The sequence below is a fragment of the Protopterus annectens genome, chromosome 2.part0 (assembly GCF_019279795.1).
Source record: "Protopterus annectens isolate FY-2018-M chromosome 2.part0, PAN1.0, whole genome shotgun sequence".
Classification (NCBI taxonomy): Eukaryota; Metazoa; Chordata; order Ceratodontiformes; family Protopteridae; genus Protopterus; species Protopterus annectens.
This window is the reverse complement of record NC_056728.1, coordinates 1,948,755,480-1,948,770,069: the sequence shown is the minus strand read 5'-3', so window position 1 is coordinate 1,948,770,069 and position 14,590 is coordinate 1,948,755,480. Positions and strand designations below refer to the sequence as shown.

At 39.2% G+C, this 14,590-nt stretch overlaps 1 protein-coding gene across 1 annotated transcript in view; it reads left to right on the top strand.

The window, feature by feature from the left end:
- MYOM2 (myomesin 2) overlaps nt 1-14,590 on the top strand; it is a 688,720-nt gene that overhangs the window by 123,065 nt on the left and 551,065 nt on the right. Inside the window, exon 6 of the mRNA XM_044061901.1 lies at nt 14,160-14,252. Within this exon, the coding sequence (XP_043917836.1) occupies nt 14,160-14,252 (93 nt within the window). The remainder of the gene's footprint in view (nt 1-14,159; nt 14,253-14,590) is intronic.

The window sequence follows — 14,590 nt, the reverse complement described above, 5'->3', positions numbered from 1 at the left end:
TACCATATGTAGTACTGACTCAACACATACACCAGCATATGCTGAGGCACTTAAAAACAACCTTCCTGAATCCCAAAGACCACCCTTTCATCCTATAAAAATAATTTTCAGCAACTAAAAAAGCACCCTTTGGAGTCTCAGCTACAAAACCCATAAGGCAAGCCAAAACTCAACCCAATATTTTAATGATATGAGACACCATAGACATACAGATGCCCTGCACACCAAGCTGAATAATGAGAAAATTATGGTGAGTTCTCCATCAGATCCAGGACCCATCAACTCACTCATGCACTCAAGTCATTAGACAAAAAGAACCAGTATGATTCATAGTCCTTGTGGGTGTAAATGACCTGAGATGTACCTCAATGTACTATATGAAGAGAGACATTATGGTGGTCTTGGACTTTGTGTCCCAGGCTGGTATGTGCCTTGAATTGAACAGCATTCTATCTTTACCAAGAATGATGCCTCATTATGACCAAAAGGTGATTAACATAAATAATTGGGATAATTTCTTGTGTCATTCCAAGGGGTACAATATTTGTCAGCATGGCATTATATGGTCAACAGACCACTTTGCTTTTCCAGAGATGGTTTGCACATGTTCCCTCTAGGCTTTTAAATGTTGGCCTCCACCATAGTGCCTTTTTTAGGCACTACTAAACTGAGAAACCTTCCAATATAGCAAAATCAACCCAAGAGAATCTAAAGGTGTTACTGCTCAATGCCATGGCCTAAACAAGAAACTATACTCCTTCCAGGCTCTCCTCATCCTGGACAATGTAGTCATCTGTGTGGTTACTGAAACATGGTTTAAAGTCATAGAGAGCACCTCGGCAGTGCAAGACTGTAGTGCCTTCCACACATTCAGGCCAGCTACTGCACAGGCAGAGAACTAAGGTGAAGGTGTCTCAAAACTCACCTCAAGACTATTTAAACAGGACAATGTGCTTGAGATTCTCCATGTCCAGATTTCCATTTCAGTCCAATACCACACAAGCTTCAGTCTACAACAATAATTTAGCCTATGAACCTGCAGAGGCAATGGGAAACATTACCATACCCTATGCATGTATCTCTGTACGGTATATTTTCTGCTGTTAAATATGATTTCTGTACCATTGAAATAAAGTAGTGTGGCCATGATGCTGTTCATTTGTACAACAGAAACTGTGTGTGACGTTCAAAAAACCAAATGTATTATAAAACTGTGACTCAAATTTGATAAGTGCACTCGCCCACAAACCTATGGTCAACAATTTCATACAGTGGTGAAAGCAGATGAATTCTTATGTAAAGTAGAAACAAACAAAATATGTTATGACACCATGTGGTAAACAATGTACAATTGAGTTGCAGGTACATGATTTAAATGAATTAATATATTGGCCTGGAATCATGTCTAGAAATAACATGAAAACGGAGTTTATTTAACATTATGTTTTTAGTTCAGATTTCTGAAGGAAAATGTCAATATTTAATCTTCTACCTAAGATGCGTACCCATGACTCTTGTGCGTACATGAGGAATTTTCTGGTGAGAGAGCAGAATGAAGAGTATTTCAACCGGGTGTAGTCTCAAACAGAATTATGGGGGGGGGGGGCACATGAAACTCTATTAAATGGATTCTGTATTTGTAAGGCTCATCCCATCTCATTCTGTATCCAGGTGCAGATCATTTGTTGATTGACACCATCTCAAATGCAAAATCAAAAATAATGAATTTGAAAGAGTTCTGCAGGAAAAACTGGATGTCAGTGGTCTTCACTTAAGTGCAGTGGCTGCCTGAATAAAGGAAAAAACAGAGAATTAAGGCTGGAGAACTGGTGTTGTAGGTAGAAGTACGGCAGAGTAACAGGTTCCTATGCAGTACAATGAGGGCCGAGAACACGATGGACAGCAGCTGATTAAAATGTTCTTTTACCAGCAGAGCTCAGTATGGTTGAGATTTGCCCAAAGCTATAGTGACCTCAGTTTTGCAGTATGGTATAGGAGTGAAGCTCTCTGTATGGAAAGCATGGGAGATTCCTTTCCAAAAACAAACAAGCAAACAAAAAAATAAACAAAATAAAAAAAAAAATGTGATCACACATTCTGTAACTAACACTTTTTGTCATTTTAACCATTTGTGATGTGTCTTGGAGTCAAGATTAATTTGACTTGGAAATCCATGGAATGATTAGAGGCTTTTCCTTCAAAGTCAACATGAACATTGTTTTACAGTTGAATGATAGGTTCAAAACTGAATAAGAAAAACATAGTTACACGGAAGTCTTTCTAAAACCAGTTGCACTCAAGAAGGAAGAAGACGCACCACTAATGAAAATGTACAGGCAGAAAAGGGTTAGAATAAAACAGAATAAGAAAACAAAATACAACAATATGTCACTCTTGATGGTATGGGGATCCTGTGAAATGGCAGAAGCACAAGTCAAACAACTAATAAAAATCCTGGTACTTTTTATATTTCATGAAGGAGGCATAGGAATTGTATACATACTGGAAACATAAATTACAAATGAGTAAAAAGAAGACTGAAATTGGCTTTAGGGCTGAAGAAAAAAAGATTATATTTCAGAAGGATTACTTTTGGCATACAGACTTCCTGATGCAGGAAAGATAGATGAATAAATGCCAGGGAACAAGATGAGTATAAAAGTGAGACTGCAAGTATTAAGGTTGAGAAACTAGACAAAAGTGGTATAGAAAATGCAGAAATGTTTATTTCATCAGCTCCAAGTCATAGTGGTTAATTTCCGCCTAAAATCTAGTTTGCAAGCACTAAAAGACCTGATTAGAAGGAGAAAGAAATGAAGGGGTAGAATCATTCAAGTATCTCTGCTTTGGAGTGGAAAGGTGTGTGTTTAGTCACGTGTTCTGCTATCAGAAGCATATGCTTCAAAGGGGCAGAATCATCTACAGGATTACATCAGTCAACAAAACAAGTGCCATCTCATGCTATGCCCATTGCACTTGCAACCCTGGAACATTACTGAGCATGCTCATGGAAAAATCTCAAGGCTTAATGGTAGCAACTATGATTGCTGCCTGAAAGATGCCCTTCCCCATGATTATGCTGATTGGTGAGAGTGCCATGCTAGGAAGGACACAGATGGCAATGCAAAAGTAACAAAGAGCATACAATGTTGATTTGGCAGGCCAAGATGGTAAAATGAATGTGAATATCACCTAAGTGAGAGGTGATCGAAAGAAATTAATAAGATATAGTAAGTAATGCAAAAGGAATCAATAGAATGGGAGGGCGCTGGAAAAATGTATAAAATGAAAGTCCATAAAGATGAAGGTCTGTCTGAATACTGAATGTGTTCTACATCTTGGAATTTAGTGAATAGATACAAACATGGTGGCCATCATGAAAAGAAATGACAGGTATGGATGGAGACATAATTAAGAAGGACTATGAGAAGAATGCAGATTTAAAAACAGAAACGTTGCAATATCCATCCTTCTTTAGAAATCATGGTGATGCTGCAGACACTAAGAATGCAAACAGCAGTACCCTTGCTGAAAGATGGACTGAAGAAGGAGCCAAACATTTACAGTGTAGTTAAATATGGTTCTTCCTTATGAAAAATTATAGTATTTTTTTTCTTTTGTAAACAGGTAGACTTCCTGTAAAGTGTTGCTGTTATAAATGGGCAGCAGCATGATTCCTTCTGACTTGGCCTTATCATTTCAAGTTAATCAAGTTGTATGGCTAGATTATGAATTACATAGGTGAGGAGATCCTGTGGATGTGATCTGTCATGCTTTTCAGAAACTCCTTAGACAAATTAAAGTGTATGTGATAGGGCCAAAATGCTGAAGAAGACCAGAATCTGACTAATTTGGAGCAGGAGGTATTAAATGGAGAACTGCATTTCAGAAACTGAAAGCACTTGAGTAATATAGCTTATATATCGGTATGAGACAGCAGAATGAGGTGTTTTGCATATTCAGTAATATCAAAACTCAGTGAAGCTTTTTCACTGCAATGAAATAGCCACATTTCACTTTCTACAAAAGTGAAAACTTATTTTTATACGTGATAACTACCTAATTCACATGTGCTCCATACTTACTGTAAGTAACTTTGAGGAACCACATCACGAAAGCCAGAAGTTCACATTTATCAAAAAGTGGAAATTGTTAAAATGATTGAATCAAGCAAAGGTTTTAATGATTTCATCTTCAATTGATCAGTGACTCTCCTCAAACCAACCATGGAATAAAATCAGTATACAGGAACCTATAATGGTGGGTGGGTCGTAGATGTGTTCACACTCTAGGAGGGTAATATTACACATTGAGGTATCCAAGTCTCTCTCCAGAAAAAAATATTTGTTTTTTTATTCATTCATTCATTCATTTATGCATTTATTCAATCTCACATTCATTCTCTTGTACAGTATTTGCATTATCATGCCCAGAGATGGGGGTGCTAACTCACTCACTTACTTATTCACTCACTTGCATTCTACTTACATACCTGTGGGAAACTTAAAGAACTGCCAGTTCATCTAACAGCATGTCCTTGGTATGAAAGAGGAAACTTGAACAGCTGACATCCAAATTCTGCACATAATGTATGCCATCTAGGAACCAAACTGGAGAACCAAGGAAGCATTTCTAGTAAGGTCTGTGTAGAGTGGTGGGTTAATGCTGTGGGCTGTAGATAAGAGGGGCCCAGGTTTGAAACTTGGAAGAGGTGCTCATTTAAATTGGTGTGGTGGGTTAATGCAGTGGGCTATAGATGAGAGGGGCCTGGTCTGAAACTTGGTAACTGCTGCACTCATTTTTTTAGCTAAAAGGGAAGACACAAATCTTTAGGAACCTCATAACTACAATAAATTGCTGTTCTGTAATCAAAAAAATGAAAATCAAACTGTCACAGCTGCAATCTGCAAAAAAATGTTTCATGTCCCCATCTGCATTAAAGCACAGTTTGCATTCATAACACTAAAACCTCAGCTTGGCCAGCTAGAACTTGGTTATATTCAACTGGACGTATAAGAGAATTTAAGTACCTTTATCTGCACTTTTGTTTTAAAAAAAATACAGTATTTAATTTGATTTAAACTGTGTATGAAGGAGTGTTGAAGGAATTTTTAACTGAAGTTATTCTGCTCTTCAGTAACTTGAACTGAAGCTAGTGTTGGCTGAATTTTGTTATTTGCTAGTAATTACAGGTGTGGGGGTAGCCACATTCTTTGATTTCCTGTCCTTGCATATTTAAACTGGTGCATGTGAAATAATTCCTGCTTTAAAACCTCAGCCTGGCCAGCTAGAACTTGGTTATATTCAACTGGACGTATAAGAGAATTTAAGTACCTTTATCTGCACTTTTGTTTTAAAAAAAAATACAGTATTTAATTTGATTTAAACTGTGTATGAAGGAGTGTTGAAGGAATTTTTAACTGAAGTTATTCTGCTCTTCAGTAACTTGAACTGAAGCTAGTGTTGGCTGAATTTTGTTATTTGCTAGTAATTACAGGTGTGGGGGTAGCCACATTCTTTGATTTCCTGTCCTTGCATATTTAAACTGGTGCATGTGAAATAATTCCTGCTTTAAAACCTCAGCTTGGCCAGCTAGAACTTGGTTATATTCAACTGGACGTATAAGAGAATTTAAGTACCTTTATCTGCACTTTTGTTTAAAAAAAATACAGTATTTAATTTGATTTAAACTGTGTATGAAGGAGTGTTGAAGGAATTTTTAACTGAAGTTATTCTGCTCTTCAGTAACTTGAACTGAAGCTAGTGTTGGCTGAATTTTGTTATTTGCTAGTAATTACAGGTGTGGGGGTAGCCACATTCTTTGATTTCCTGTCATTGCATATTTAAACTGGTGCATGTGAAATAATTCCTGCTTTAAAACCTCAGCTTGGCCAGCTAGAACTTGGTTATATTCAACTGGACGTATAAGAGAATTTAAGTACCTTTATCTGCACTTTTGTTTTAAAAAAATACAGTATTTAATTTGATTTAAACTGTGTATGAAGGAGTGTTAAAGGAATTTTTAACTGAAGTTATTCTGCTCTTCAGTAACTTGAACTGAAGCTAGTGTTGGCTGAATTTTGTTATTTGCTAGTAATTACAGGTGTGGGGGTAGCCACATTCTTTGATTTCCTGTCCTTGCATATTTAAACTGGTGCATGTGAAATAATTCCTGCTTTAAAACCTCAGCTTGGCCAGCTAGAACTTGGTTATATTCAACTGGACGTATAAGAGAATTTAAGTACCTTTATCTGCACTTTTGTTTTAAAAAAATACAGTATTTAATTTGATTTAAACTGTGTATGAAGGAGTGTTGAAGGAATTTTTAACTGAAGTTATTCTGCTCTTCAGTTTTTCCCACCCACTCGCCCTGTTTTTGTTTTGGTGTTAATCTTAGTGGCATTGAAACTGCCCGCCCCTCAGCCTGCCTCTGGGCCCATCTCATTTGCTCACTCAACTGAGTGCAGTGAGATCATATTCTGATTTCAGGCACTGCTACTGTGTACAAAGAGAGCATCTGGGAAATAGAATAAAAAAAAAAAAAAAAAATTAAGCTTATTTCCTGCCTTTCTTGTTAAGTGGTACAGACTATTTGTAGGCTTCTGAGCCCCCAAGCCCTTCTTTGTTTGAGGGAAGCCTTCTAGCTTTTTTTTTTTTTTTTCTTATAACTAGCCAGTTTTCTAGTTTCAGCACTCAAATCTGTTTCTTTGATCTCAGCACTTGTTCAGGAAAAAAAAAAAAAATTTTCATCTGCTTTTACTGTACTTGTGTTTCTACCTACTTCTTTTTACTTTTGCATCATCTTAAAATACTCAATTGTATTTATTACTGCTTGGTGTAACTCATTCTAAGCCTTTTGGTTTAAACACTTGGGCTTCGGACCAGTTAGTTGTTTTGCACTGAGAGGGTTTGTGGTCTGCACTGTTGTGGCAGAACAGGTAGCTTACATACTTCTAGGTTGAGAACTGCTGATTGAGGGCTCAGTGTCTGTTATTCTAAAAGTGTATTAATTCTGGTTTAAGCACTTGGGCTTTCAAGCCAGTTATTTTACATTAAGAGGGTTCGTGGTCTGCACTCTTGTGGGAGGAGAGGCTGGACTCTGCCCTTCTGAGCTGGGAATTTCTGGTTAAAGGCTTATAGTGCATGCATATCTGAACTGTTTCTTACTGAAGTTGGTGCGCCTTGTTTGCTGTGGCATAGACTGGATTCGGGCCTGCTGGATCTAGCTTTGTTTGTGTAACTTGAGCACTAATCCAGACATTCTCTAAAGTATTCAATGGTATTTATTACTGCTTGGTTGTAACTTGATTAAAGTGTAGCTATCATTCAAGTCTTTTGGATTAAGCACTTGGGCTTCAGACCAGTTGTTTTACATTAGGAAGGTTTGTGGCAAGCACTGTGGTGGCAGGACAGGTAGCTTTCATCCTTCTAAGTTGGGAACTGCTGATTGAGAGCCCAGTGTCCAAGTGTATTAGTTCTGGTTTAGGCACTTGGGCTTCAGGCCAGTTATTTTACATTAAGAAGGTTTGTGGTCTGCACTCTTGTGGGAGAAGAGGCTGGACTCTGCCCTTCTGAGCTGGGAATTTCTGGTTAAAGGTTTATAGTGCCTGAATATTTGAACTGTATCTTACTGAAATTGGTACACCTTGTTTGCTCTAGCATAGACTAGATCCAGGCCTGCTGAATCTAGCTTTGTTTATATGCTTGTTGTTTGTTTGCTTGTTATTTCCTGGAAGCTAATTCCACCTAATACACAACTTCTCAGCGCTTCTGTGGATCACTAGTGATATCTGCATTGCTTACTGTACTTATTTCCTTGTTTCACTTGAAAGAAAGTTACTGTTTGTCGTTTTGCATTTAGTTACTTGTAACACATTGCACTCAAGTTACCTGGCACTTGCTCACTAAAGCAATTATATAAGTCAGCACTAAAATTAAAAGCACTACACCCTCACTCCCCACTGGCCCTTGTTTTCAATTAAGGATTTCCCAATATCATTCTAGCATGTCCAAAGGTCAGTTGTCAATCTCCTCTCCGGTCCAGCTGGTGAATCTGGGAATCTTGAGGCAATGTTACAACTGCCTCATGTACACAGACAACCCTCTCCTCCTCCCACATAACACAAATACTTGCGAGAGATGCAGCTATTTAGCCAAACTGGAGGCTGAGCTCTCTCAACTCAGGACTGGCAAGACCAGACAGGAGGAGAAGGCAACTACACACACCACAAAACCAGCCTCACATAATGCTACCACTCCACTGAATCAAACACATAAACACACAAAGACATACTCGGAGGCTCTGAGTAAAATTTACCTAAACAGCAGAGGCCTCCAAAGCAGACACCCAAACAACTGCTACCTCAAGACACCCCACAAGCAACACATAAACCACAAAAGTAGTGTGCAAAGTAGTCACAGCCCTTAAGGCCAAATACAACACCAAACATACTTGTCATAGGTGACTCCATAGTCAGACACACTGACGTCCCACTCACCAGGCTGAACAAGGAGAGGGTCACAGTAAGCTGCCTATCGGGCGCTAGAATCTGCCACATAACACAAGCACTCGGGTCACTCCACGGCAAGTACAAATATGACACAGTCATTGTCCATGCTGGTGTGAACGACCTGAGACGTACCTCCCTGGACTACATGAAAAGAGACATAGAGGAGCTCTCTGATTATGTAGCCCAGGCAGGTATGACCCTAACCCTGAGCAGTATCCTTCCTTCACCAAGAATGATGCCACAATATAGAGACAAGATGATCAGCTTTAACAATCGGCTTAATGTCTGGTGTCATTCAAAGGGGATCCAGTGTCTGTCTGCCTGGGATGACATGCTTGACAAGCCACGCTGCTTCGCAAGGGACGGCTTGCACCTGTCACTCCTGGGATTCCGGATATTGGCTAAGGCTCTTGCCACCCCCATAGTGCCTTTTTAGGCAAGGCTCAAATTCTAAACCTACCACCCTAGAAAACAAAATGGGAAGAAACTGAGGGTAATGCTGCTCAATGCCAGAAGTCTAAATCTCAAAATGCACGCACTCGAGACCCTTCTCAGTATGGAGAACATCGATGTCTGTGCTGTAACTGAAACCTGGTTCAAGGCTCCTGAGAGCACCCCGGCACTATTAGGTTTTACCTCATATCATGCATTCCGGCCCCAAAACCCGGACCACACCACAAAAGGGGGGGTGTATCCATATTCATAAAGGATACCCACACCTCCAGGTTGGTGGCAACGCTAAGCTTGGAAACCATCCAGGTGCAACTAACCATAGGCAAAACTGCTCTACAAATTGTAGCATGCTACAGGCCACCCTCTCAAACTCAGGAACCCCACACAGCCTTCCTGAAGACACTGGAGGGTATAAATGTATCTCCAAACACCATCATATTGGGTGACTTCAACTACCCGAATATAGACTGGGAACATTACTCAAGCCCTAACTTTCCAGCCCAACGGTTCCTGGAGTTCATAAATTCAAATGCCATGGAACAGCTAGTCACTGTTCCCACGAGAGGAGAAAATATACTAGATCTCATTGTCACAAACATGGGGACAAAATGCTCCACACGAAGTATATCCCTCATTGGTGAGATCTGATCATAAACTAATCTCACTGGAAATCCACATCCGCCCCACCCCAAACAAAAGACCATAGTGAAGAACTTCTCTAAAGCAAACTTCACACTACTCAAGACTGGTGTGGTATCCTTCAAGGCCCCTGAGCCAGAGGAAACCACAACCCAAGCTGGGGAAGCCCTTACAAATGCCTTCTATGAACACCTCCAGGACTGCATGGATCAGGCAATCCCAAATAAAACCAAGACTCTTTCCACAAAGGGCAAACGTCCAGTCTGGTGGACCCCAGCCATTAACAAACTTTACAATAAGAGGAGAAAGCTATTACATGATAGAACAAAATCCATAAAAGGGAAGTCACCCTGATCATTATTAGTATAAAATTCGAGCACTCATAAAATCAACTAAGGCCAATTTTGAGAGAAAAATTGCCATGGATTCAAAGGACAATCATAAGGCCTTTTTCAGCTATGTTAGGAACCTGGGTGGAAACTCCCAGATATGCTCAGAATTAGTCCAAAATGATACAAAATCACTGAACCCACAGACATTGCCAACATACTGGCAGACAGGTTCAGTGCAAACTTCACCCCTCTCCCCTAAAGGAGAGATAACTATCCCAGCCGAGTGTAGCCTCCCGGACATCTCAAATGCGCAGGTGAAAGCTGCTCTCTCTAAAGCTAAAAACACAGCATCAATGGGACCGGATGGTGTCCCCGGCTGTGTGCTACACGAGCTAAATGAGGAATTAAACCCGCACATAAGGCAGCTGTTTAATCTCAGCCTTACCACAGGATACATGCCCAAGGAGTGGCGTACGGCAACTGTGGTCCCACTCCACAAAGGCGGCGCCTCTACGGACTCTGGTAATTACCGCCCCATAAGCTTCACAAGTCTAGTCTGCAAAGCTATGGAGAGGATCATAATGGAGCTCATAAACAAAGATATAGAGGACTTGCAGACATTGGACCCGACCCAGTTTGGCTTTGTCAAGGGAAGATCATGCCTTTTGAACTTGGTCGACTTCTTCGAAACAGTCACCAAGGCCATTGATGAGGGAAAGGCAGTCCATACAGCCTACCTTGACCTTGCAAAGGCTTTCAACACAATACCCCACTCGGGTATTGTAGAAAAATGTACCAGCTTAAATGTAAACCCATATGTCACAAGATGGGTTGCAAACTGGCTTAAGGACAGAACCCACAGGGTTAGAGTTGCTGGTGCTGTGTCAGACTCCAAGCCGGTCACAAGTAGTGTCCCACAGGGCTCAGTCCTTGGCCCCCTATTGTTTGGCATCTACTTCTCAGAAGTACAGGCCAACATGGGAGGACTTTGGCTGACAAAGTTTGCAGACGACTGCAAACTGGGTGCCATAGTGGAAAGTGCATCGGACACGGATATCCTTCAGAAGGGACTCACGGAAACAGATAGCTGGTGCCAGAGCCATGGCCTGAAGTTAAACGCCAAAAAATGTATAGTCATACCCTTCGAGAAAAACAAGGTAACCCCAAGCTACCATATAGGTGGCAATACACTAAGCACAGAAGAGGTTATCAGGGACCTGGGGACCCAGGTTGACAGTGGCCTTTCTTTTGACACTCACGTTGCTAAAGTGGTTAGAAAGACCTTCTACATTGCCCACCTGATCATGAAGGGATTCACATCCAGATCTAGTGAGGTCATTGTTCCCCTGTACTCTTCACTTATCAGACCAATGATCGAGTACAATGCCCCATTCGGGATGTATCTCACCCGACATCTGCAGCAATTGGAGAGACCCCAAAAGTTCCTCACCAAAAGGATAAAGGGACTCCAAAATCTGTCATATGCTGCCAGATTGAAGAAACTCCAGCTCTATTCAGTCGCATACCGTCTGCTCAGAGGTGACATGTGCCTGACATACAAGACCATGTCCAACCCGGAATTAATGGACATGCTTCACCTCAAAAAATCCAAATCCACCAAAACCACTAGAGCAAGTGACTTAAACCTTAGCACGGATATAAATAGGACGTGCTGGAGGGATAGATTTATCACTCAGAGACTCCCTATGCTGTGGAATAAAATCCCGGTCCATGTGAGGCAGAGCACCTCGCTGACTCTGTTCAAGAGAAATCTAGACCTGTGGATGGGAGATCGTAGGTTTACCCCGGGAATCATCTCTGTGTCACTGCTGGACAGAGGCACAACAAACTAATGGGCACAGTATTTTTTCATATAATGGGTGGCGTAAGCCACAAAAATTTGGGCTAGGCTTATAAATGCCTTAGGGCAGATAGCCTAGTATAAACCTATGAACCTATGAACCTATAAACAAACTGACTACAAAAATAAAATAGTTAAAATGTCTGCTCAAGCATTCCAGTATGACTTTCAGTTAACATGGTACCCTTAATATAGAGTCTCTATGCCATTCTACATCTGGCCACATTGGTTATCACAGAAATAGCAGATGTTGTCACAGAACAGCTCTAACTTGATTTCCCATAAATAAATATTTTTACTATACATTTTGTTCCGATTACGTGTTTGTTCTGATTACTTGTTCATTACATTTTAAGCCATGCTCACTTCATCCTAAAAGGTTTTTGTCTTATGCTTGTATGTAGTCTGAGAGTACAAATTTTTTTAACCTCTTTTACCTTAGTCCTGGTCAAGTGAAATGATTTTTGAGAGGGAGTTCATCATAAAGTGAGTGTGCAGTGTTTCTTTGCATTGAGAGCAGTGCAGGGAGCAGTGTTTGTCTTCATAGGATGGTGCTACATTTGAAATATTGCACAGTACAGCAAATAATATATTCCTATTCCTGGTCTGCTCAGCTATGCAGAAGACAGCTTCCTGGTAGATGCAAAGCATAAACACAGTTTATATATGTTGCTTTATGTCCCTCAAAATAGGGGATCACTTGATATGCCAGGCAACAAAACAGGCAGCAAGGCATTTAGGAAACACAAATGTCAGTTTATTAAATCACAAACAAATGATACAACTTTTCACATAAACACTTTCTCCGTTGTTTAAAAGCAGATGCAGTGCATTCTATTAAAAAACCTTAGTTTGTCAGCAATGTTCATACTTCTATGCTAGTAAAACAAAGAGAGTTGCAAGAAAGGATACCAGAAAGCATTTCGAGTGTATCTCTATCTTTGGGATTTGACAGATCTTCTGAAAGGCATCATAAGAGCTGTCACCATGCAATAGCTGCAACCTTCAGTTTCCACGCAGGATTCTGAAACTGCAAACAGCTTCACACTGGCTTGATTTGACTTTGTAAAACACTCTTCTCATCTGTCCTTATCTCTTACTGAGCTTTATTGACTAATAATCATCAAACAGTTTGGAGGTTTAAACAATTTTGTTTAAGCATTTAGGATGTTAATTTTCTGAAAACTAATACCATACAACAGGTGTAGAATATATTCCAGGATTTTGATTTGGCAAACAATTTGGTCACAGGGAATATGCACACACACACACACACACACACACACACACACACACACACACACACACACACACACACACACTCACAAACATATATATATATATATATATATATATATATATATATATATATATATATATATATATATAGACTGTTAACCTAATGAATTCATGCCCATGAGAAAATTAAGTAATGGTTTTATGACTACATTCATTTTTCTTTGCTTATAATTGCAAAATAATGCATAACAGCTGTATTTAGTGTTTTTAGAATGTTATTTTATATTATGTGAATTCTATATTGTATGTATGTATGTAATTGAGAAGGGACTTGTCACAATAACTGAAACTTCAATTTTCCAATGAAATATTGTGATTTAATAAACATTTTTGTTTATAAGTACTCATGATATTTACTCTAATGGTTATCTTATTCATTCCCCAGTAATATTACAATTTACTGGATATAAAATTTGTCTGGGTCTAGATGTAGTTCAACCATTATCTGACATGTGTCTGTTCATACACACAATCACAGAGGCCTCCATCTTACTTACTAACACAGTGTTTGTATTTTCAAGATTGCCTTATTTTGGAGCACACATAGTTGTGTGAGTTTAGTTATATTGTATGTGATCATTTGTTAAGAAGTTAACATGCCATCTATCTGCTTACCAAGGTCATGTTTAGTATCAGTGTTATTTTAGTTTAGTGGTTTAAGATTCATCCACGTTCAAATAAAGAATTCAAGGCATCTTTATGGCAATTCATGTTAATCTCATCTGTTGATTTCTTGGGTAAATGGACATTTCTCCAACTTTAAACTGTAAATGCTAACCTATGGCATTTCCTTACTAGTGCAGGACCAGCATCTATATTTTAAAAAGACAAAGCTTCTTAAAGTGTCAGTACTTCATCACAATTTGCATTACCTAATTACATACAGCATGTAGTATATCGCAAATTTATTCTAGTCATTTAATATTACTAAAAGGTTCAAAATATGCTGTTAGAATAATTTCTTCAGGACCATAGTTTTACTGCATTCTTGGATTTCTAATGACACATTGGTTTAAATATATATATACAATTGTGATATATGCATTTCTGTATTTTTACTTATAGGTATAAAAATGATGTGCTTATTACTGCAGCAAGTGAACCTGGAAAGTATCATTTCACCAACAAATACGGAGTGCATTCCTTGGAAATTAACAGGTGAGATTTCAAGTAATCAATATGCAGAGTGCAAGTAATCAGTAAGACATTGCACATCTTCATTTCCATTGGCAAAACATCTTCAAGTAGATGTTGCTTCTGAAATGGACTCAGAAATTACTAACATGACTGAAACTGTATGTAGAATGTAGCCCATATAAGGGTACAGACTTCTTTGCGAGTAACAGTGTGGATAATGCCTTGGTCGTGTCACTAGCTCTACCTTAATTTTAATTGCAAACTCAGCTGGTTAAGGAAGTACATGAACAAAGGAGAACTATACAGAGACCTTATAGTTATAGCTATTTATTCAGCTTTCCATGTATACCTCAAGCTTT